Source organism: Lutjanus erythropterus, chromosome 12 (assembly GCF_056507025.1).
Source record: "Lutjanus erythropterus isolate fLutEry1 chromosome 12, fLutEry1.hap2, whole genome shotgun sequence".
NCBI classification, from domain to species: domain Eukaryota; kingdom Metazoa; phylum Chordata; class Actinopteri; order Lutjaniformes; family Lutjanidae; genus Lutjanus; species Lutjanus erythropterus.
In genome coordinates this window covers 39,584,518-39,609,471 of record NC_139328.1, presented here as the reverse complement: position 1 = coordinate 39,609,471, position 24,954 = coordinate 39,584,518, and the positions used below count along the sequence as shown (strand labels likewise).

The 24,954-nt window shown below is 38.8% G+C and overlaps 1 protein-coding gene across 1 annotated transcript in view; it reads left to right on the top strand.

Annotated features, from left to right (window-relative positions):
* Window positions 1-24,954, top strand: part of LOC146318490 (sickle tail protein-like) — a 93,035-nt gene that overhangs the window by 22,703 nt on the left and 45,378 nt on the right. Inside the window, exons 5-6 of the mRNA XM_084733228.1 lie at window positions 17,573-17,861; window positions 24,334-24,610. Coding sequence (XP_084589354.1) covers window positions 17,573-17,861; window positions 24,334-24,610 — 566 coding nt within the window. The remainder of the gene's footprint in view (window positions 1-17,572; window positions 17,862-24,333; window positions 24,611-24,954) is intronic.

Here is a 24,954-nt window from a genome sequence, read left to right as displayed (position 1 = left end):
CTTTTTCTGTGTGTCATGACGACAGATACACAAAGTCAGGAATTGTAGTATAGAGTCTATAACTATAAGTGACCACGCCCCCATCACACTATCTCTTGAGCTGGGCAGGGAATCCTTCTTTAGGTACTGGAGACTCAATGTGTCGATCCTATCTGATGAAAAGGTAATCAAAGAACTAAAGCATCATTTAAAGGAATATTTTCAAATGAATGACAATGGCGAGGTCTCACCATCAATTTTGTGGGAGGGAGGAAAAGCAGTCATAAGAGGGAAAATAATAGAAATAACATCCAGATTGTTAAAAAGCTCGATTGAAACAGCAAGGAAAACTAGAAAGCAAAATCAGAGAGTTGGAGTTAGAACATAAAAGGACATCTAACAGTTCCATTCTCCTCGAATTAAAAAAAATTAGGCGTGAGTTAGATGAACTCTTAACATATAAAGCAGAAGGAGCTCTTCGTTTTACAAAGCAAAGATATTATGAGATGGGTAACAGCAAGCAGGTTACTGGCATTTCAACTGCGAAAAGCTCAAACAAATAGAATAATTACAAAAATAAGACATCCCAGCTCCAATCTAATCACAGCTAAGCCAACAGAGATAGCGGAGGCCTTTGCAGAATATCATAAAAACTTATACAGTGACTCAGAGTCTAATCTCACTGAGACCAAAACGCAAGAATTCTTCAAAAAACTACGGTTACCAACATTAACGGCAGAGGAAGCATCTGAAATGATAAAACCAAATTCACCACAAGAAATAACTCACACTATAAAAACCCTTAAAAATAACAAATCGCCAGGTACAGATGGCTTCCCTGGAGAATTTTATAAATATTTTGCAGAAGAGATTACACCAGTATTGTGGAAGGTTTTTAACTATGCTCTGTCAACAGGAAACCCTCCAGGTACTTGGTCAGAAGCCATAATTTCCGTGCTACATAAGGAGGGCAAAGACCCGACTTCATGTGAGGGCTATAGACCTGTCAGCTTGCTCTGTAATGATTTAAAAATATTAACAAGCCTACTAGCACAGAGAATGCAACAACATATAATTAAATTAATCAAACCAGATCAAACTGGGTTTATCCCGGGGAGACGAGGAGCTAATAATATCAGGAGAACATTAAATCTTATATTGTGCACTAAAAACAATCGCCAACCTACAATGCTGCTTAGCTTAGACGCACAAAAGGCGTTTGACCGTGTGAAGTGGAACTTCTTGTATCAAACATTGGAGGTTTTTGGTTTTCATTCAACATTTATAAACTGGGTAAAAATTGTTTATAAAAATCCCAAATCACGGATCAGAGTCAGTGGCTGTTGCTCAGAATTTTTCTACCTCAAAAGAGGTAGGAGCTGTGTGCTATAAGTATTGAACCGTTAGCGGAATCAATAAGACAAAATAAAAACATAAAAGGAATAAAAGATGAAGGGGGCATAGAACACAAAACATCGTTATTTGCGGACGATTTATTAACATATGTAAGTGAGCCCTCCATGTCTATACCAGCCCAACTTGAAAGAATATGGTGAAACGAATGAAGCCAAATCAATAGCTATGATGCTCTCAGGAAATTGTCCAAGGGAACTTAAAGAAAAGGTCCACTTTAAATGGACCGAAAGAGGGTTTAGATACCTGGGGATAATTATCACTCCTGATACAGCTCAGCTATTTGAAGCTAACTATGGGAAACTGATGACTGAGATAAAGAATGATTTGGCTAGATGGGACATTTTACCATTGACTCTGCTGGGAAGAGTAGAAGCAGTTAGAATATATATACTGCCAAGATTGTTTTTTTTTTGGTTCCAGTCGTTGCCCATTGTGATCTCTGGAGCTTTTTTAAAAAACTGGACAAAATCATATCAAAATTCTTATGGCAAAATAAAAAAGTGAGAATTAAATACAAGATGCTTCTCAGCAAAAAAAGAGAAGGGATGGTTGAATTTACCTAACTTACGAAATTACTATTGGACAGCACAACTCAGAGCCTTAATTATGTGGATCACTAAAGAGAAGGGTCGATATGGGTGGAGATGGAGCAAAATGCATGTCATAATGTATCTTTAGAATCACTGCCGTTTTTGAACGAAAGGGCTTGGAGGAGACTCCAGATGGGTAACGAATGGATCAGGGGAAAAATGAAAACTTGGTACGAAAGAACCTGAAATTGTCGAATTCTGTAAGCAGGGCTACTAAAATAGCAAAGAACCCAGACTTTGTACCGTCTATCATGGATTCAGGATTTAACAAATGGGCCAACAAAGGACGAATATATATTGACCAAATGTTTCAGGGACAAACAATGAAATCATTCACACAACTTCAAAAGGAATTTAACTTACCAGCTCATGACTTCTATAAATTCCTACAGCTAAGAGATTATCTACAGAAACACCAGGAATGGGACAACATTTGTAAGACACCATCTAAATTAGAGGAAGTGTTCTGGTCATTCTCAGGGGACAAGTCAAAAAAAGGGGTTATATCAAAAATCTGTAAAGCATTACAACACGAATCCGAGGATAACAACTTGGATATTAAAGAAAAGCTGGAAGCAAACATCATAATAAGAGAAGAAGAATGGGAGGAAACCTTTAAAGAGGGACATAAACTAACTAGTAGCCCAACATGGAGGGAATTTGAGTGGAAAGTGAAGATGCGTTACTTTTACACACCATTCATTACATCGAAATACAGCAATATAACTGATCTATGCTGGAGGAAGTGTGGAGCGGTGGGTGACTTCACCCATATATTCTGGGATTGCCCAAAAATACAGGACTTCTGGAAGAATATTCAAAAGGAGATTAAACTGATTTTGGGTACTGAGTTCCCTCTGGAACCAGCACTTTACATTTTGGGTATAGTTCCTGACAATATGACAGATAAGAGCTCTAAATATTTGCTGAGAATCCTGCTGCTGATAGCAAAAAAGATAATAACAGCTTCCTGGTTGAAACCGCAGCCTCCAAGCGTAACGCAATGGAGAGAGAGGGTAAAAAATGTGTTTATCATGGAGGAAATCACAGCAAGACTACAGCTGAAAACAAACTTGTTTGATAAGAGATGGTCATTAATAGTGCAGGCTATGCCAGAACTCTAATCACCTCCATTTTTATTTTATTTTATTTTATTTATTTTATTCTATTAATATAGCAGTGTATTTGCTTTCCTTTCCTTTTTCTTTCTTTCCTTTTGAATTGTTGTTTTTTTCCCCTCACTTGTAAAGTACACATATTTTGTATTGTTGTTTTTCTCACTTGGAAAGGATTTGTACTAAGGTTGAATAATGGTAAAGAATAATGGAATGTGGATGTGGATTGGACTATGGAAGTATGACTTATTAAGTACAAGAATACTGACTGATAATTACAAAGATCTAGTCAACGAGAGGAGGATAGGGAAAGGAAAAGACCTTTAAACAAGTGTAACTGTATGTAATATACATATCCTGTGTTGTTGAGTGTGTTTGTATGTATGTATGTGTCAAATAAAAAATAAGTTCCAAAAAAAAATCTCCTAGCTGAAGAATAAACAACCTGTGTTGATGCGTCTTCTCAAACATGTTCTCACTCAGACTCTTTTAACCCCTGCTTCTGTTTGTCTCACTGCAAAGTTTTACTGCAGAAAAGTGTTGCACTGCATCAGTCTCCAGTTTCTTTACTGTTGCTTCCACATGAGATCATGTGAAATTGCATCTTGCCAGATCCTGTGAGATTACATGATATCTCGCAAGATCATGTTCCCTCTGTCAGTGAGTACAGTTTTCTTCACCATCAAAAGGCACTCAGAAACTGGGGGAACCTCTGACAGGAAGAGGTCTGGCAGACCCAAAGCCACAACAAAATTAACAGAAGACAAGTTTCTGAGAGTCAACAGCCGGTGTGATAGGCGGCTCACAGGACAACAGCTTCAAGCACAGCTGAATAGTGGTCGTAGTAAGCAAGTCTCAGTTTCAACTGTGAAGAGAAGACTTTGAGTTGCAGGTTTGACAGGTCGAGTTGCAGCAAGAAGACATCAGAATAAGAAAAAGAGGCTTGCCTGGGCCATGAAACACTGCCAATGGACTACTGAAGACTGGAAGGTGTTATGGACTGATGAATCAAAATTTGAAATCTTCAGTTCATCACACAGGAATTTTGTACACCGTCGAGTAGGCGAAAGAATGGTTCCTCAGTGTGTGACGTCAGCTGTCAAACATGGAGGAGGAAGTGTGGTGGTCTGGGGCTGTTTTGCTGGATCCAGGGTCAGTGACTTGTACAGAGTGAGAGGCACCCTGAACCAAAACAGCTACCACAGCATTCTGCAGCACCATGCAGTAACCTCTGGTATGAACCTAGTTGGTCAGGGGTTCATCCTACAGCAAGATAATGACCCAAAACATAAGTCCAAGCTATACCAGAACTACCTTACTCTCCAGACTTAAACCCCATCGAGCTGGTTTGGGATGAACTGGACAGAAGAGTGAAAGCAAAGCAACCTACAAGTGCCACACATTTATGGGAACTTCTGCAACAGAGCTGGGAAGAACTTTCTGAAGAATATTTCAGGCGTTCAGGCGTTATATCTGCCAAAAGTGGCTACTTTGATGAGTCAAAAGGATTCATTTTGATTTTTAAATTGATTCCATGATTTTCTTTTTTTATTTCAGTTGTTTATTTGTTCTATGCTTTCATTTCAGAGTATAACGAGACATTAAACTGCATTATTCTCAATAAAAGAATATTTACAATTCTATGGGAAGTCTGCTTTTCTTGACAATAACTAACTTTTGGAATGAACTCCTCCACAGCTGAACCAGCAGCAATTTTATATTTACTTTGAGCCAATGGCAGCTGTGCACTATACTATACATGTAATAATCATCACTTAAATATGTCAACACAATAACATTAAGGATAATAAGTCATATCATGTATTTCAGATGGTATGGCACATGCCTACTTCCCACTGCCTACTACTGCCTACATCCCACATGAGTATTCCAAAAATGCAATTATAATTATTACTGTTGTGGGCTGAGGACATGTGGACATTTGTGTGTGTACAGTTGTGGATGAGGTTTTCTTGCTGTTGAACTTTTCTGGAGATTGCAGAGAGTTTGTATGCTGAGGGAGGAGTTGCTGCCTAAAACCTTAAGTGAAAGCTGAGTCACAGTGGGAAAAAGATTAAGTTGTGGGGAATATGTGTCAACTCAATTTGTGCTGGAACAATCATTTGATTGACAGCCTGCTCTCCTTGTATAACTGGTCTGGACGTTACACTGCAGGCTTTATTTCATGTTAGATTTTCACACTCCTGCCATTTTATGTGTTATGACATGTTGACTCTGTGTAGGTTCAGAGAACAACGCCCTTTTGAAATAAAGAGATGGTTTTGAATGGTGTTATCCACTCAGTTGTACTGGCTTTTGTGCACCTCTCATCTACACAGATACAGGATTATTGTCTGTGTTCATGCTGAGGTAAGTCACAAACAGTACAAACTATATTACCACATTTCATCAAGCTGTGTATTTTTCTATAGTTTGAAATAGGAGCTGCATGAACTTAATGGGTTATACAGGAGAAACAGATCAGATATGTGACCAAAAAACCCTCTTAAGTACACTGTGGTTAGACCTGGGTTGGAACCTCTGTAATGAGTACTTACGAAATTGTCTCTGTGTGGTAATCCGTCAGGTATTGAAAAGGAATGGCACCAACTCTGGTCAGACTGAGTTATCATTTTATTGAGTTTTGTTAAGTTAACCCTGAGACAGTAGCTTGTGCATTTGACAAGCTGGTCTGTTTTTGTCAAATGGAGAAAATTAGTTGAGAGTCATATTGGGACAAATACAGATACATCTGATAAGAATATCAGAAGGATGAAAATTAATTAAATAAAATAATTAATTAAATAAAATTATTAATTTAATTTGGGTAAATATTGTGATCATGTTTTGAAACAGTGCCTCAATAACAAAGTTGTCTCTAACCCTGTGCTATGAGTGAAGAGAACTGCAAAGGGAGGGCTTTTCGGATTAGGTTGTTGATGTAGGGGAGCACCGCTAAGGATGTAACAGTTTTCACATTTCTCTCTTTTACTCAGCAATTCTTTCACCTATATGGATAATTTTTTCAGGCAAAGTACCTACACTTCTCTGCTTTCATAAAACGGCTTATGTTTTTCAATAGAGAAAACAGGTGGAGAGTAATTAAACCGAAAGTTGGCACTGTCTGATGTTACAATTTATGCGCCTGTGAGGCTTATTTGTAACAGTGTGAGTCACAGTTGTAACACAATAAAAAAAACCCCAACTATTTAACAGGTTGTTTTCACGGCAAACCAAGAATATTTCATGAAAGCAGCTGTTTGACATTGAATTTGAACAAAAGTTGTGATAAGGCAATGTATAAAAACATAAAACCTACCTGATGTACTAGTTGGCACAGTTGCATCAATTCCTTATTGGCAAAATACATTGCTAACATCCACATAGCTACTGAATTTGACTGAAGGAAGATGTAAAAATACTATACAAACCCACTCTCATGTAAAATATAGCTAACTGAGCGACTTCTGACTGGACAGTCAGTAGTCAGTATTGGCAACTATGTTTGAACTATGAACCGTGTTTTCCTTTTCTCAATTTAGATTACAGTAGCTTGCCAATTAATTATAATTTTGCCACTCTAACCCTAACTTTGCCTACTTACTCAGTCAAGACAACAGAGCCTCCATCCAGCTCCTGAGAATAGAAGGCTCACAACTTGTATGACAACAATCATGGCAAGTATAAGTAGGGCCCCCTTCTGTGCATAATTCATGGACCCACCCCTGGCAGCTCACACACGGCACCCAAAATTCTCCAGGCTTTGAAGAACTAAATTCCTCCCCACAAACCAGACACTCTGGATTTTCCCTTTCCATGGGAGTTGCTGCCTGCTTCTTCTTAGTAGCGTGCTTCTTTGAACGGCGTGGTGCAACTCTTGTCTCTCTCCTCCTCCAAGGCCTGTTTAGTGGGTGTATCTGTCAGTATAGCTGTCTTCCTCTTTTTTCTCCCCTTGTTGGTGGTTGTTCGGGGTTCAGCCTTTGGGAAAGGCCGAACAGCAGCAGGATCAAAAGCTGATGTGAATGGACTTTTATCTGTCCACTCCTGAAACCGAGCACCAGAATACTGAGAAACAGGGATGGTAGGAGAGCCAGTAGGATTAATAAAACCTTCATAAACAGCAAAGACAGCACTCACAGCAGTAGAGAAGCTGGTAGATGGACCTTCATCTGTCCCGTCCTGACAAGAGGAATGGTAGGTGGTTAGGGATGCCCATCACTGACCAAAATCATTCTAGCCTAGCATACTGTTCATTTGAACAATTAATCAATTAATCACCTTAGCCACTTTTAACCCTGGCATGTCATTATGATGAAAGTTTTCTGATTTTTTTTTTTTTTCATAAATTTCCAAATTTCTCTCTCTGGAGTCTGGACTGTGGTCAGTCCCGTCTCATCTGTATTCCATATGTCTTTGGGTTCAAACGGGTAGTGCCCCAGGACCTCCAGCAGATTGTCAAAGAACCTTTCTACGTTGAACCTGGATGAAAGAGAAACAGAGAGAAAGACACATGCACATACAGAGGATGAATTACACAGTAACACTCAACCAACCTACACACACAATATGTCTGTGCATACTCTCATTCGTCCAGGTCATAGGCATCTCAAGGTAATTGAATGATTCAGTTACCTTGAGACTACACACACAACTATACACAACACCACACTGAACCTGTTGAAGCTTGTGGCACGTGACAGGCTAGTGGCCTGCGGCTGCCGTAGTGATATAAGCGAGGGTGCCTCCTCATAAAGCTGGTGAACCAGTCCTTTCCTGCGATTTCCCCCTCCTTCCATGCATCTGGATACTTGCATCCATAGGTTTTCGCCAGCTGGAATGCAAATCTGCGTACCTGAAAAAAGTGGTTACATTGGTTACAGTAAAAAGTAGGCTAGTATTCATATGTATTTATTTGTATTTCCTTATAATTTATTTTCAGCTATCAAGTCTTATCAATTACATTTATTATGAATTTAAGACTACAGGTGTCTATCATTTTCCACCTACCATGTTTACTATGTCTAACAAATCCAAATTATGATTTTTTTAAATTAAATGAATAAAAATAAAATAAATTGCCCTCCCTCCCCCCTTCCTGTCCATCTCTACTGTCACTATCTAATAAAATAGAAATGCCAAATAAATAAATAAATAAATAAATAAATAAAATAAATAACCATAAAACCTTCTATTTTATTGCATTCTATTTTTATGTGTGATGACCAACCTACAGGTGTTTCAGTAGCCTAATAGCTCACCTCACCTCTTTGGGGCACAATCCAAAATAAACTTGCACTGCCCTCATTAAGTAGATAATTAAATTTTCCTCTTGTTCCTCAGTGAACACTCTTTTGTGGCACCGATAACCTGTCTTAGGAAGCTCCGGACTCCCTGCCTGCTCCATGGTCTTTTTCTGATTACAAAACCTATACAAGATGACATGACATATTTCGTACTCTTTGGCTGCACCTCTTACTGAGAGTCCATGTCTAAGGACTAGGGATGGGAATCGAAAACCCAGTGTTTCAATTCCTTGGAATCGTTTGCCAATTTTGCAAACGATTCCCTTATCAATTCCAGTGGGCGCAAATGACGTCACCACGGATGATGCAAATACTACCAGTATGTAGAAACATTTTCACATGCAGCATGCAATAACTTTGGATGAATGTCGTATTTTCGATCCGCTCTGGAGTGAATCTCAACGCAGCAGCAGCGGCAACATTAGCACGTCCTCTGCTGTTAATACTAGGGGCGCAACGGATCGCAGTTGACCCATGTCCCGTACGGATCGTCCTCTACGGTTCGGCATGCATGTGATCCGCGGACCACATGTGAGCATCATAGTTTTACTGTCAGTTATTTTTGTATTGTTGCAGTGAAAAGACAGAACAGATGCTGCTGTGTGCAGCACATCTCTGATTTAAAAGCCGTCACATCGCCTTGAGTGAAATCCAGTCCATAACTTTTTTCACTGATGTAAACTATGCTATCACCAAAGAAACAGATCATAAAACTGTGATGTTCATTGAAACTTTGGCGATATCAGCTGTCTTAACTTCTACACAGCTCCTCTCTGCTCACCGGTGCAGCTCTGTCTCACACCGTCTGTCACACAGTGTGTCTGCTGATTGATCATGACTTCTAACCAATCAGATGTGCTGTGCTGTAGGCGGGACATTGAGACAGACAACAGAGTGTAGTTGTATATTAGACTGTACAGTGTATAATGATCTAATATATGTATAGTATATACATAGTAAAGCACTGAAGTTTGAAGTTTTTTATTATTATTATTACCATTATCATTACTATTATCATTATTATTACATTACATAACTATGGTGATAATTACAGACAGAGAAAGATCAAAGACAAGTGCAATTTTAAAATAATTTAACCCTAATCCCACCACTTTTTTCTTTTTTGCTGAGCCAAAAAATGATCCGATCCGTGACTCAAAACTGATACGATCCGAACCGTGAGTTTTTTGATCCGTTGCACCCCTAGTTAATACTGCAGATAACTAACTAACACTGCCTATCATGTTGGTGCAATTTGCCTCATTGTAAAACCTGCTATTACTAACTGTTAAGGTTAAATGAATGCCTTCTCATGCATTACATTTAGATGACCATGACGAGAGACAGAGTCTGACTGGCTCAGAGGCTGGCAGTACTCGCTCCAGTTCACGTCTAGCTTCCTGTTTGTTCTCCTTTTTTCTAAATGAGAATCGATAAGAGAATTGATAAAGCACCGAATCGTTAAGCAGAATCGAAAATGGAATCGTAATCGTAAAAATCTTATCAATTCCCATCCCTACTAAGGACCTCTTCTGAAGCCTTTTCTAGCATTTCCCTCGGCACTAACCCTCTCTTCCTCTCCCTAACGGATGGCATTCTGGAAAATAAACAAACAAACACAAGAAACCGGACAAAACAAACAAACAAACGAGAAAACAAACAGTTAATAAAAAATGTAATAAATTAAACGATGGGCCTGCATTCTACATGCTAATCTAGACCGGCGTTTATGCCACTTGTCGCAGCCGTGATATTTCGTTGCTTGCCAACCCAAACTGACATTCATGACACATTAAAACAATGCAAACTAATTACAAACAGATCAGTGAAGACAACCGTGTGTTTTTTGTTCAAAACATTTATAGAAAACTTTATATTTGAAAAATACCTTAGGGGCTGTATTTTTACTTACTTGGAACAAAACAGGTCTCCTCCTCCTCCTGCAGCACCGCGTGGTTGAATCCTCCTGAAACTTCCGGGCAAATGGGCATGTAACAACTGTGACGCGTTACAGTTAAAGCAGTGCTCCCCCACTAGGTGATCTTGTCATGATGACAATATAGATATTCCATCTGTGATGATGTTAGAGTGCTTTCTACCTTGACATGGTATTAGGGGTGTGTGATATGTTGATATTAGATTGTGAAGGATTAGAATGTGTCCATGATCTGCCATTACAGAGATTGTTGTATTGTGCTTCAGTGCACATTCTATCCATTACAGTTCTATGCTCTTGCATATGGAAACCTATTTCTGCCACTGAAATAAAAAGTATCCCCATTGCAAGTCATAAATATGAGATGGAATGTCAAAATTTTATCTACAAGTGCAGCACGCTGGCTTGGCAAATGGCAGATTAAAACAATACAGCACTGATTCCTAGATGCATCAATTAGATTGACCCTTCAAGATAAACTTTGCAATGATGGCAGTAATGAGGTCAACCCTGCAGTAGGAGTCACATGACCTTGTTAATGCGGTTACTGTCACAGCCCCATATCCTGTTTATATAAATGCCCTTAGGGGCCCGCAAACTGCTTTCACTGCTGCTACTACACTACTTAACTTTACGCTTGTACACTCCCTTACATTTATATTTTCTGTTTAGAATCTTAAATAGTTGTCCTGCATATTGCACAATGTGTATTTGTATACTTGTGTACTTTAGTGCACTGTAGATAGATAGATGACAATAAAGTAGCTCTTATCTTTGATCTTAATGAGGGCACACCTTCCAACATTTGCTTTGCCAGTTGTAAGGGACCAAATGACTAAACGCATTGTAGATTCTCAGCAGAGTAGGATTCTTTCTAACATTAGCTGGAGGAGATTTCACTGTTGCCGATGTTGTTGCAGCCTCTTGGTGCATCCTTTGCTTTTTGTCGTATTCTGGCTTATGGTGATGTTTCAGGTGAAGAAACAAATTTGTGGTGCTACTGTCTTTTGTTGTCACTTTTTTTACAGACAAGATGGCACAGTTACAGCTTTTGGATGCACTTGACACTGGGCCCTCTCTTTTTCAGTGAGTTATAGTTGTTGTTCTTGTTCAGATTGTGTTCATGGTGTCTCCTAACTCAGTTATTCTGCGGAACATATATGATAGGATCACATAACTTGAGAATTGCTTCCTTAAATATGAATGGCCTTAGTAATCCAGTTAAAAGAAGTAAAGTGAAATGAAAAAGGACAAGGTACAAGTTATATTTTTTCACAAGAAACCCACGTCTAAACAAGAACATGTTTGGATACTTTAACTCTTTTTTCAGTTCCTGTCAAAACAGCCGAAAAAGAGGAGTCGCTACTCTGATTTCCAATTCTCTTAACTTTGAACTAATTAAAGAAAAGGGAAGCAAAAAGGGCAGACATATAATTATTAAATGTAGGATAGATAATGTCCTGGTCATTTGTTAATATATATGCCCCACCAGAGTGATAGAAAATTCTTTAAATCCCTGTATAATAATCTCTGAAAGTGAAAGTTCTCTGGAGATTGAAACACAATTCTGAACTACTCTATCAATACAAAAAGTACAAAAAGGCAGAAATCCCTTAGGTCAAAGAACCTAACATGTTGATTAAAGAGACTGGAATGTATAATGTCTGGAGGAACCTCCATGCTTTAGAGAAAGACATTACTCGCTACTCAGCTACTCATCAGGTGCACTCCAGAATAAACTATTCTCTAATGAACACTATGGATAGACCCATATTATTTCACTATACACCTGAATAACAATCCAAAGACTACATTACAGTATGGTGTTTAAAGATTGGTATCTTAAACAGTAGGTCTGTTGTAAAGGATATTAAGAAAGAAATAAGTGCCTGTGTGAAAGATGATTACAATTGCTATGTAGATCCAACTATTGTTTGGCACACAGTTAAGGCAGTAGTGAGAGAGCGATTCATTTTGACATACTTAAAGAAGATGTAGAGGGGAAAACATGATGAATTAGAGAATACACTGAAAAAACTAGAAAAACAACAACAGAAAGAGTACAAAGGATTGACAAAGCAGACAAAATAACCTAAAAATCAATCGTGAATGAGCAATTGGAAAAGAAACTGAGATACACAAAACAAACATTTTATGAAATTTTAGCAAGATGCCTCAGGACACAACAAATAATAAACTCAATACACAAGATCAGAAACCTTGTAATTAATAAAAGAACATGGCAGGGGAAATTCAAAACATTTTTAAAGATTATTATGAAATCGTATACTCTCAGCCACAGATCATTGATGAAGACAACATTAAATGGTATTTGCCATCATTACATCTTCTCTCCATAGGAGTTATACAAACTAACAAAGTAACTGCACCCATTACAAGAAAGGAATTAGACATAGCAATTAGTAAACTGAAAGCAAAGACATGCCCAGGGAGTGATGGTTTTCTGAATGAGTGTTACAGAATCTTTAAAGACCTTGTCCCTATACTTCTAGAATCTTTTAATTGGACACTCAACAAAGCAGATTCCACCACCATGGAAAGAGGCTGTGATATCAGTCATCCCTAAAGAAGGTAAAAATAAAGAATACTGTGAATCAATTTCTATATTAAACATAGATTATAAACTGTTTACATCTATAATAGGGTTGGGTGATTGGACGACTATACCATCTATCAACGATGGGTTGAATCCATCGCAGATTGCTGTTTTTGGCCAATTTTTGTCATTTTATTTTGCTAATGTAATAGTCTGTGGAGTGACAGCCTCTGCTCTGCACCACGCTCTCATCCAGCAGGGCAGTACAGAGGAAAACAGCCTGCAGAGTCAGACTCTTTACACTGTTTTCACGCAGTGAATTCAAGATTTATTTTGACCAAACCAGAGTTGGTGATTGTTGGAAGAGTGGACAGACTAACAAAGACAGTTTTAGTGAGTTTTACGTTTTACTGTTGAGTTTGAATTAAGTGTGTTGTCTGAGGAGTTAACAAGCCAATTAAGCTCATCTTAGTTTGGTAAAAGAGAGAAACGGTTGTATTTCTCTGTTTAAAAAGAAAAATAAATGTGAAAACGTAATTTCTAGACACTAAGTGAGTTTATTTTGTCTATTGGACATACACAACATGTGTAACATACTGAATTTGCCGCTTGCACAGATCTCCCAGCTGAGGCTGGAGAGGATGGGGGAGGTGGGAGTGGGGACGATGATATCGCCAATCGCTGATGGATGAGCTGACGATGATCATTTGGAAAATTTTAACATATCACCCAACTCTAGTCTGTAATTTCTATAATGAATATTAATAAATGAAGACCAGGTAGGGTTTATAAAGGTGCGGCAAACACAGGATTACATTAGATGAACCCTACACATTATAGAAGATGGGCTGAAGTGCAGCTCTGGTCAGTTTCAACGCGGAAACAGCATTTTCTGTGTACGGTAGAGTGCTTGAGAAACTGGGCTTTAATAATCAATTTGTTAGGTGCATACAGTCTTTATATAGAGACCCTACCACTACAATTAAGATCAATGGCCATCTTACAAACAAAGTTGTTTCAAGGCACTCACCAGGGGTTCTGCCCCAGCCCCTTTTGCAATATTCGTAGAGCCTTTGGCTCAAGCCATCAGACAAAACAAACAGCTGAAAGGAATTGGTATAGCGAAAGAGGAACACATCATAGGACTATTTGTGGATGATATTATCACCTATCTCCCGAATCCAGACTCAGCATTTCCCAAACGTATGAAAGTTGTGGAAGACTACAGTCTGATCTTGGGTTATCATTTAAACATCACAGAAACACAGGCACTTTCATTTAACTACATTACAAGCAAGGTAATCAGGCAGAAATATAAACTGAAGTGGGAAGCAAAATCAATAAAACACCTGGGCATCTGAAGCACTCAGGAACTGAACAAAATATATGAAATAAATCACAACACAATTAATAATAGGCTACAGAAAGCTATAACAAAATGGTCAACACTAATACTGGACTTTAGTTCAAGAATTAAGGTAGTGAAAATAATTGTGCTGCCAAGGTTGTTGTACCTCTTTTTATCTCTTCCATTTAGAATCTCTGAGTCTCAGTTTGCATTGTGGGATAAATGGATATCTCGGTTTATCTGGGCTGGAGCAGGACCAAGGGTAAAATTTAAGACACTCACACAAACTGACAAAGAACATGGGGGACAGATCTCAAAGAATATTATGCTGCTCAAATGCGATACATTTGTTGATCAGAAAAAATGACTACAATGCATCATTGTGATGTTCATCGTCTTCTGATTAAGGAAAGAAGCAAGTCAGCATCTTTGCCATCTTTCTTCACTTAACAGCCACAAAACTCCATTAAGGACATGGGAATTGCTGGTCTGCTACTGCCTTGACCTGCAGCAAGTAATGTTAGTTATGTATGTTATTATAATGTTAGTTCGGACCAGAACACCGAAGTCACACCAAAGTCAAACAATAACACAAACTAACCAATAAACACAAAGGCAACCTCCTATAACTCCAGTGTCCTATGTTTCTGTCTATGGTGGTTGTAAAGACAACATACATGGCGGCTTCATTTCCCTGTTGGAAAATGCTGCCTGGCGATGAAATAAATCTGCGGACATGTTCTAAATATAGTGTACATTCAGACCGATACTGATTTTTTTAATGTTTTTTGGGTCCTGCTGCTGACTGCATCTACAGCAGTCCACAGCAGGACACTCTAGAAGTCTAGAGGGGTGTGTTGTGAAACTGAGCCAGCTAGTTAGCTGTCATAAGTCTTGGTGCTTGCTTCTGTGTTTGAAAAAGACAAAAATAAATAACAAAATTAAACAAGAAAAATGCAAAGTTAAGGAGGAGCTTCCTTGTCTTCCTTGTTAAGGGCAGTGAGTATGAACAGTTGGTGTCAGCTGCTGAGGCCTGTCAGGTTGAGCATACAGATGTGTATTCCTGAACAGTGTGATTGCATACAGCTGTAAGCTAGAAGAAAACTAGAAAGACTCTCGCACATTGTCTCGCTTTCTGCTGATTTATTAAATATCCTACGTTTCAGCCTGGACAACCTTCATCAGGTATACTGGCAGCATACAAAAATTTTTACACATATATAAAAAACCAAAGAGACTGCCTACATTTACAAACATCCAATCAGAGGACTGCTGAGATTGATTATCACTTGAAAGAGATTTGGGTGTCATCAGCCAGACAATAGGTCTGGAAAATTCATTAAATCACAATATGTGTTTATCATATAAACCCCACAAAAATCACGATATGTATTTTCTCATATAAACCCCACAGGTTGAAAAATAAAAAATCAAACAGGCAAATATCAATATCATCTTGTGCATCTTACTACAAAGTATATCCTTCTCCAAAAAACAGAGATTTATCAATATGTAGGCCCACATCCCTGTCATTTAAATAAATATTAGAGAGGAAAGCATTTTTTGACAAGGAAAAAAAAAATTAAAGGAATTAAGGACCAGAAATAGAGTCTAATGACTAGTTAAGTCATAACATATTTTTTTAAACATTTTTTTAGCAATTATATCAGAAATTCTGATCAAAATCTTTTGTTTAAAAATCATTTATGTAAAAATTCTGTTAATCAAAGGCAGTTACAAAAAAAGGAAAGACCTTAATGCAAGACATTTTGTAAATGCCCAACTAATGTATATCTAATATCTAATAAATCAAGTCTTCCAAATAACTAGCAAATATTAGAGAATATAGAAAGATAGAAAAAAAATACACATTGGACAGTTTATAACATTACATTAAGCAGAAGTTCATCATTAAGTCACTTTTGAGACAGGGTTTGTAATGTGAATATCCAGAACACTAGGTGACATCGGAACATGCTTGATCAGTGTTTCCCAGAGTCCAAAATGATGTCTAAAAATGTCTTGTTTTGATCACAACTCAAAGATATTCAGTTTGCTGTCAGAGAGGAATAAAGAAACCAGGAAATATTCATGTTAAGAAGATGAAATCAGAGAGTTTGGACAGTTTTCTTTACAAAAAAAGATCCTAAATGAATAATATAAAATATAGTATCAAAATCGTTGCTACTTAATTTAAAAGCTAATCAATTAATCGGCAATGCTTAGTGTTTTTCAAATTGTCAGTAAGCTTTAACCCACATTAAAATATCAGTTTAATCAGATCAGATCTTCATTAGAATCGTCTTGACAAGTAGTAGAGCAGAGCACACAGCATGTTAAGCTTGATTTAAGTGAAGCAGAGTGAGTGTCAGATAAGATTAGGCTCAGTCATTTTGTGCTGCTGAGTCACATATGTGTAGCGATGCTGCTTTGTGTAGCACAGTGAGAAAAAATTCTTGTTAAAATGATTAATGGTGGAAACACAAGAGAAAGAAACAGACAGTGAGATTGTTGGAGGTAAAGCTCCACAAAAGAATTTCAAGTAAAGGTTGATTGAATTTCAGTAATTCATGGCTACACAACATTGCATGTAGAGACTATACAGTATATGCAGTACACACTGGTTGTTCCTGAATCAGCGTGGCACTCAGAGCCTTGTTCCACAGAACAGTGATTGTTTTACACATAAACATGCAGCAGAGAAAACAGTCTGGGCCCCGTTTCCCAGAGCCTTTCCCAGGTTACAGACTGTTTCCCAGAGTTGGGACAACCTTAAAGGAGACCTTAAAATACAACTTACGACGCACGTAGTGCTACGAAGGCTCTGGGAAACGGGGCCCTGGACAGTTTGTTTGTCAGTGTGGTTAAGACCAACTTGCCAAGCAACCAACCACCTGATGTGGAGAGCAATGTAGTTGACCTTGTTTTACACATATTGATTCACAGGCTTCATGTTGACACTTGGAGTTCCTCCCATGGTGCCTGCATAGCTTTCATACACGCACGCACGCACGCACGCACGCACGCATGCTGTGCTGTGAGTGTATGTAAAAGCATGTTTTACAGAGTGTAGTTTTTTTTTTTTTTTTTTTTAAGATAATTTTTTGGGCTTTTTGCCTTTATTCAGATAGGACAGCTGAAGATATGACAGGAAAGGGAGAGAGAGAGGGGATGACATGCAGCAAATGTGCTGCAGGCAGGAATCGAACTGGCAGCTGCTGCAGAGGACTGATAGCCTCAACACATGGTGCACATGCCCTATCAACTGACCTATAAGGAGGCCCCCAGAGTGTACTTTTTGAGCATTTATTTATTTGTTTCTTTGCAGATCTCCAAAGAGGTGTTATACGGCAGTCACAGTCCGGTTCATACCCTTTCGTCATCCTGCCGCAGCACCCTGCACAGCCTGCAGGGCTCCATGTCCCCACCCATGGTCCGCTCCATGCCCTCTTCTCCCTCCAGGATGGTTTGTGGTGGGGGAAGCACAGGAGGGGGGGTGGGGCTGGTGGATCCAGGCAGTGCCACGTTACCACGGGAACGCCTGTCTGGGGCAAGACGATCCAACACCCTCTGCACTAACAGCAGTGCCATATTAGAGAGGAGAGATGTCAAGCCTGGTGAGATTACTTATTTACACAGTTATTACAAGCTTACAAAATGCTACATGCAAGGTTTTCCATGACAAAAGTGCAGAAAAAGTAAAAATGAATCATGCAGAATTAATTTATTTCCATAGGGTGTTTATAATCTGTACAACATACTGCATGAATTCTCTATCTTGGGACCATGGATTCAGATAAAATATACACAGAAACAACACAACATTTAATGAGCATGAATGCATGTCAAAAACATCCAGTAGCTGAATTGTATAACTAAATGCAGGTACAGGAGGAGACTAGAGGAGTGACATTTCTGAGAGCTGGCTGCGGCGGAGCTGCTCAGCTTGTTGTATGCAGACTTAATGATCTACAAATATTTATTTGGACTGCGTGTGTGTGTGTGTGTGTGTGTGTGTGTGTGTGTGTGTGTGTGTGTGTTTGTGTGTGTGTGGATAGAGAATTGTATGTGTGCCAGTTTGGGCAGAACAGCCCAATACCTTTATCATTGTTTGCACACAGAGTTCCACCCAACTTTAACTAATGTCTAATCTGCCAGAGTAAGTGAAGACACGTGTTTTAATCCAGTGGATTCAGTGTAGACTACACATAAATATACATCAGCAGCAGTGGAAGAACCTGATTTAGAGAAAAGAGTTACAAGTGTTCACACTGTTACTTTTATTTTCCTGGTAGTCCCTGGTCATCATCATTCACCTGACTTGAATTTCCTTGGTGGATGATACAGTGCTGGAGTCTGACTGTATATAATACATCAAATACATTAAATTAAGAGACACATTGCTTTGTCATTACAAGTGATTGGTAATTTGCGTTGTTTAGAATAGCCAGACTTCTCTCCACAGTGCTCAGTGCTGGAGAAAGGTGTGGCTCCATGCAAACTCAAGGGGAGGATAGACAAAGCCTGATGCATGAGTCTAGGGCTGGGCGGTATGACCCAAAATTCATATTACGGTATAAATTGAATCCCTTCACGGTAACGGTATTTATCGCGGTATAAATGTTGCGGTGTAAAACTTATAATGGAAGTGTTTCTGAAGGGGTTTTGTAGTCCCTTAGCAAAACTAAATTGATTTAAACAACAACAACAAAAAAGGCAAAGATATAATGTAATTTTTTGAGTATTTATTGTGCAGAAGAACAACAGAAGTAAGGATAGTGCCTCAGAAGTACAAAAATTCTTACAAAAATAAAGTGGATATTATAAACAGTACTTCAAGTAAGAGAGGTTTTCTGTAAGTCAAATGGCAAAAACAGTGAAAAGGTTCTGTAATCCTGTAAAAATCTGTAAAAAACCACCTAAGTATAGAATGTGAGTATTTTTTCCATTACAGCAAGTCAGTGATCAGTGTTTCAGTGACACATTAAAAACATCGGCACCATGACATGATTTTCTATTTTTGGAGCTGCGCACCTTTTTTTAGAAGGTAACTCTTTATTTGCACAACTCTCGTGAGATTTGTGTTTGTTATTTCTACTAAAATAATCAAACTCGCACGATCTTTCACGGGTCTAGAGTTCCCTTCTAGACACGACCCTCTCTGTATCTCTGTCAGACTACAGACAGCAGACTGTCTGTAAACAGCACGATGTTACACTCTGCAGTGTTTCACACAAACACTTTTTTAACACTATTAGAGGACGACGGTATCAGTGATTGATTAGTGATCAGTCTGCCCTCCTCTCCTCCCTCACCTGTTCACTCTGCTGTGAGAAGGTCTGAAAGTTTCTCACAGAGAAACACAGACTCTCCTGTTTTACATATAGGCCTCCTTATACAGTTGTTTAATTTTATAAGCGCATCTGGTTGGTGTCGATGTCATTAACCATCACGTTAGTTTCTGTTGTAATAAACTCCGTCATTAACAACAGTCTCCTCCACACGCAGCTTCTCTGCAGTTGGTCTGTGCGTTTCCTGATCAGCTAAACCAGCGCCAGAAAGACTAGAAAAGTTGCGCCAGTTAAAATAGAAGCGTCCCGTAAAAAAATAAAATCTATAAATAATTTATTGGTTATAGGTCCAGGTACGTTCGACGGCGTCTGGGTCTTTGTTAGTGGTCACAGTTACATCTTGCAGATGACATTTTTATGCTCAGCATCTGACTTTTTAAACCCGAACCACGTCCAAATCACGGATGTAGCACCGTTTTTTTTTTTTTTAAACCAGCCCCTCCTTCTCCACTGTTACCGTGCTTGCGGCCATTTTCACACGGAGGCAGGTGCGATGACGTCATCGACGGTATGACGGTAGAGCAGAAATCTCTACCGTGGCCAAATTTATACCGTTTTGTACCGTCATACCGTGTATACTGTGCAGCCCTACATGAGTCTTTTCTTACTTTCATGAAATGTTAGCTGTCTAACTTGCAATATATATCTTTTATTTGTGATGTTTTGTTACCAGACCTTCATTTTGTCCATGAGAAGCCATCTAAAATAAGGAGCACTCTGTATAAAAACAATCAAATGTGTCCACAACAGGCCTGAATAAGAATCCATACACAAATATTACCGATTTTGTTTAGAAGTGGCCTGACAGGGCTATATTGTAAGTAAAGACAGCAATATTGAATAAACAGAAGCTCTTATCAGATACAACAAGGCAAATAATTCATCAAAATATACATGCAAGAATGATCCAAGTACCTTTGCCTTATCCAAACTGCATTTAATTAAGTAAACTCATTCGGATTGCAACATTTGTGGCTGGACCTCATTTCCAGAAATATGGCATCTAAAAATATCAATATCATCCTAAATTGCAATGATATAAAACCCTCTAGAGCAGGGGCATCAAACTCATTTTGGTCAGGGGCCACATACAGCCCAATTTGATCTCAAGTGGGCTGGACCAGTAAAATTAAAGCATAATCTATCGATTATTCTGGTGATTAATCGAGTAATCAGATAAGAAATATTGCGTGTTCTGCATTGTTTTCTATTACATTACTTTTTTATTTTAGAACAATGGTAATATACAAAAGAGAAGATAAGACAGGTCTATTAAATGAACTATAAATTACTAAAGTAAAAATACTCAGTAAAGTAACTTTACTTTTACTGTAGATTTATTTTCACTGTTTTTACTTTACTTTCTACTTTTTTTTTCAAGTACAAAGGTAAAAGTAAAGGTAGTAATGTCTGCAGAAACCACAAACAGAAGATGGAACTAACTCTTTAAACTGAAACAGTCACCAGAATGTTTTGTTCACATGTTAAAATCACAACATTTTTCTTCTGGAGCAGGACAGACGCTCCCAGACCCCCAGAGGACAGAGGACTGGTTTACCAACATGACACCTTTTTCTCCTGTAGGTCTGTGTTTAGTCATCAAAAAATACTGATAAGAATACCATTAAAGTACAACAACAGCAATATTAATGTTGATTTTTCAAAAAAGGAAACAACAACATGCAAAGTTTTTAAACTGTAATTAGGTATTGTTACATCGTGGTATTAGTGCTTTTACTTAAATAAAGAATGTGAGTATTTTTTCCATCACAGCAGGTCAGTGATCAGTGTTTCAGTGACTCTCTGTGGATCAGTGAATAGTGTTTTATTTATGGCGGCCCGCCACATTAAAAACATCGACACCATGACATGATTTTCTATTTTTTAAGCTGCGCACCTTTTTCGGTCGTGTCTAGAAGGTAACTCTTTATTTGTACAACTCTCGCCAGATTTGTGTTTGTTATTTCTACTAAAATAATCAAACTCAAGCGATCTGTCACGGGTCTAGGGTTCCCTTCTAGACATGACCCTCTCTGTCTCTCTGTCAAACTACAGACAGCAGACTGTCTGTAAACAGCATGATGTTACACTCTGCAGTGTTTCACACAAAGACTTTATTAGAGGACGACGGTATCAATGATTGATTAGTGATCAGTCTGCCCTCCTCTCCTCCCTCACCTGTTCACTCTGCTGTGAGAAGGTCTGAAAGTTTCTCACAGAGAAACACAGACTCTCCTGTTTTATGTATAGGCCTCTTTATACAGTTGTTTAATTTTATAAGTGCATCTGGTTGGTGTCGATGTCATTAACCATCACGTTAGTTTCTGTTGTAATAAACTCTGTCATTAACAACAGTCTCCTCCACACGCAGCTTCTCTGCTGCTGTGAAAACTGAATCGCGGGTGGATTAATATGTAGGGAAAAATACAGAATGCGAGTTATGTTTAGTCTTTTTGTCTTTATTATAAACATCCTGCTGATGAAGAAAGTCAACAGATCAGATACAGACAGGGTCAGAGAATCACACTGACCTCCTCTGTGTGTGTGTGTGTCTGTACTGTACGTGTGTGTATGGAGGAGCTGCATTGATGCAGAGAGGAGAGATGCTGCAGCCGTGTGATAATAAATTATATCAAAATTAATTAAATGTTGGCGCTCATCAATACTCTGGTCTTTAATAACCCCCACATGTAAAACACAGTGTGATGTACAGTTGTTCGGATTTAAACAGATTTTAGTAATCAAATTGCTCAAGGAATTGTTTCAACCCTAAAATTAATTTCTTCTCTGTAATTTTCACACTTTGCAAAGTCATCCCACGGGCTGGACTGGACCCTCTGGCGGGCAGGTTTTGGCCCGCAGGCCGTACATTTGACACCCCTGCTCTAGAGTAATTGACAGGGACTCAAAAATCATGCAGCAGGGATACATATATATAAATGGACATAATCAGCAGGTCACTAGACGAACCGATGATAGGCTGGAAAGACTGTATATAAAGGAGGTACGCCTTGTCATACATGGCTCAACTTTGAGCAAGTGCTGGAGAAACAAGAAAATCCCTAGGGGCTTACGCATCCAAAAGGCTACAACAATAGGGAAATCTGATAAGAAACAATGGAGAGAGATTTTAAACAAATTCTCTCTGGATTTAATGTTACTCATCATTGACCAAGTCTCCACTGAAGCAAACATTGTTAAAGCTGAGATTCAAAAACAAGAAAATAATCTCAGAGAAAAGTTTGGGTCTACCTTCCCTTCCATTGAGAGCTCTATAAAAAACAAGCAAATATAAAGAGAAGCTGCTGAGCATTAAGCTGAAAAAATAGAGGGGCAGCACTGAAGATTACCAAAGAAAAGAGATATATCATTGGGAATCTAAGGAACAAGCGTCTTCTTCCCAGACGCCTTCAAGGACACAATTGTGCACGGGTGTGTAGAAGACCGGGTGGGTGCACCAGCAAGCACTCAGCTATTGGAGAGAACATGACAGCCACACAGATTCCTCAATGGAGACTGATTTCACATTCAACAGCAACTCTGGAATTCCACCAAGCAACCTCTCTTTTTTATCCAACCGTGAGAAACCAGACCAAAAGATGAGGGACTCACTGTCCTCAACATCATCCATTAAAGACCGCAGTGACTTTGGAAACTGTCCATAAAATTCAATGCAAGTCCATGTAAAACTGAAATAGGTCACCTAATAGAGTCCACCTATAGACTGCAGCCAGCCAATGTCCAATAAGTCCTGGCAGGTGTAAACTAGTTGAATGCCTTGACAAATTAATCCAAAGACGAAGGAAAAACACTGCCGCCACCGGTCTGTAACCTCGTTTTCCTAGTAATAAGATGCTACAACTTCACTTTGTGTCCTTATTCTTCACCAGAATGGCATGACAGCACAGGACACACAACTTCACTCTTTGAGGTTCACAGCAGGGTCAACAAAACTGTTGCACACATGGCACCACACCCTAACCCCCCCTAAACAATGACAAGTAGGAACTAATTAGCTCTTAGACAAGAGCGACATGAAGAAGAAACTTAAATACTACACATGTAAGTGGGGATTAGAAAAATTACCTACCTACCTACCTACCTATCTGTGTGTCTGTCTGTCTATTGATCTATCGATCTATCTATCTATCTATGTCTAAATCTAAATCCCAGTATAAGGGCAACAGAGTTAAGTGTCATGTGCGAACCACAAAGTAACAAGCCACTGACATTTGACGGATTATCCTAAGGTCAGAAAAAAGAAGGAAAGAAAGGGAAAGGAAATGACACAAAGATAGCAAAAATAAAAAAAAGAGACAGACATGACAGAGCAGATCTCAGAATCATTACAATGATTGATGACAGGCTTCTCTGTGAGGTGTGCAGAAGGTGCAGCCAGATCTGCATGAAAAATGATCCAAGCATGAAGCCCATTATTTAAAGCAATAACTGACTGTACATAAAAGTGGTAACATTAGTAACATTAGATAGCTCCCAGGTGTTGGAGCTAATATCCAACCAAGATTTTACTCTTCTTCTCCTGTTGTGGGTGGTGCCCCTTTTTCAAAAGGTTTTTTAAAAGGTAACTCAAACAAGGAGGATAATCAGCAGTCATTCAGCTGTAGAGGTTTTTGCCTCTATCTAATCCAGCTTTCAAATTTACAGAAAAACTAATATTTGAACTTTCTGTAGTTGTTTAGCTGTAAATCTGATGTGACTCTGTGTGTGTGTGTCTCAGATGAAGATGCTGCCAGCAGTAAGAGCATGGCCTTGGTAGTGCGTGGTGAAGGAGGACCACATTATCCAGACTCCTACTGCTCCTCCCTGCAGGACGGAGGAGGAGGTCGCCTCAGCATCGCCTCCTCTCAGTGCAGTGCTCCTCCCTCTCTCACTGCTCATGTGGTGGATGCTGGAGTCTCAGGGATCCCAGGGGGGTTGCAGCAGTACCGGGCCTCTGTTAAACCCCTGATGGGCTACGGAGAGGGCATGGAACACCAGACCCGCTCCCTCCACAGGTACACACAGTGATTTAAACCCAACACACACACATACACTGTTTTCCTTTGGAAACAGTGACACAAACATGGAAACCTAATCCAGTACAGCTGAAGGTGGACTTTCCTGTTTCATTCAAGTGTGTACTGCTAGGGTTGACCTATACATTTTTTTCAAGGCCAATACCGATTATTAGAACTCAAGGAGTCTGATAAACAATATTTGAAACTAATATACAGTAAAAATTGAATGTATTGTAAAATTTTGAATTTACTCTGTATTTACTCTTCCAATTTCTTCTACTTTATACTTTATTTTGAAGACACATGGTGTATTTTTTACCCTATTACATTCATTTGATAAC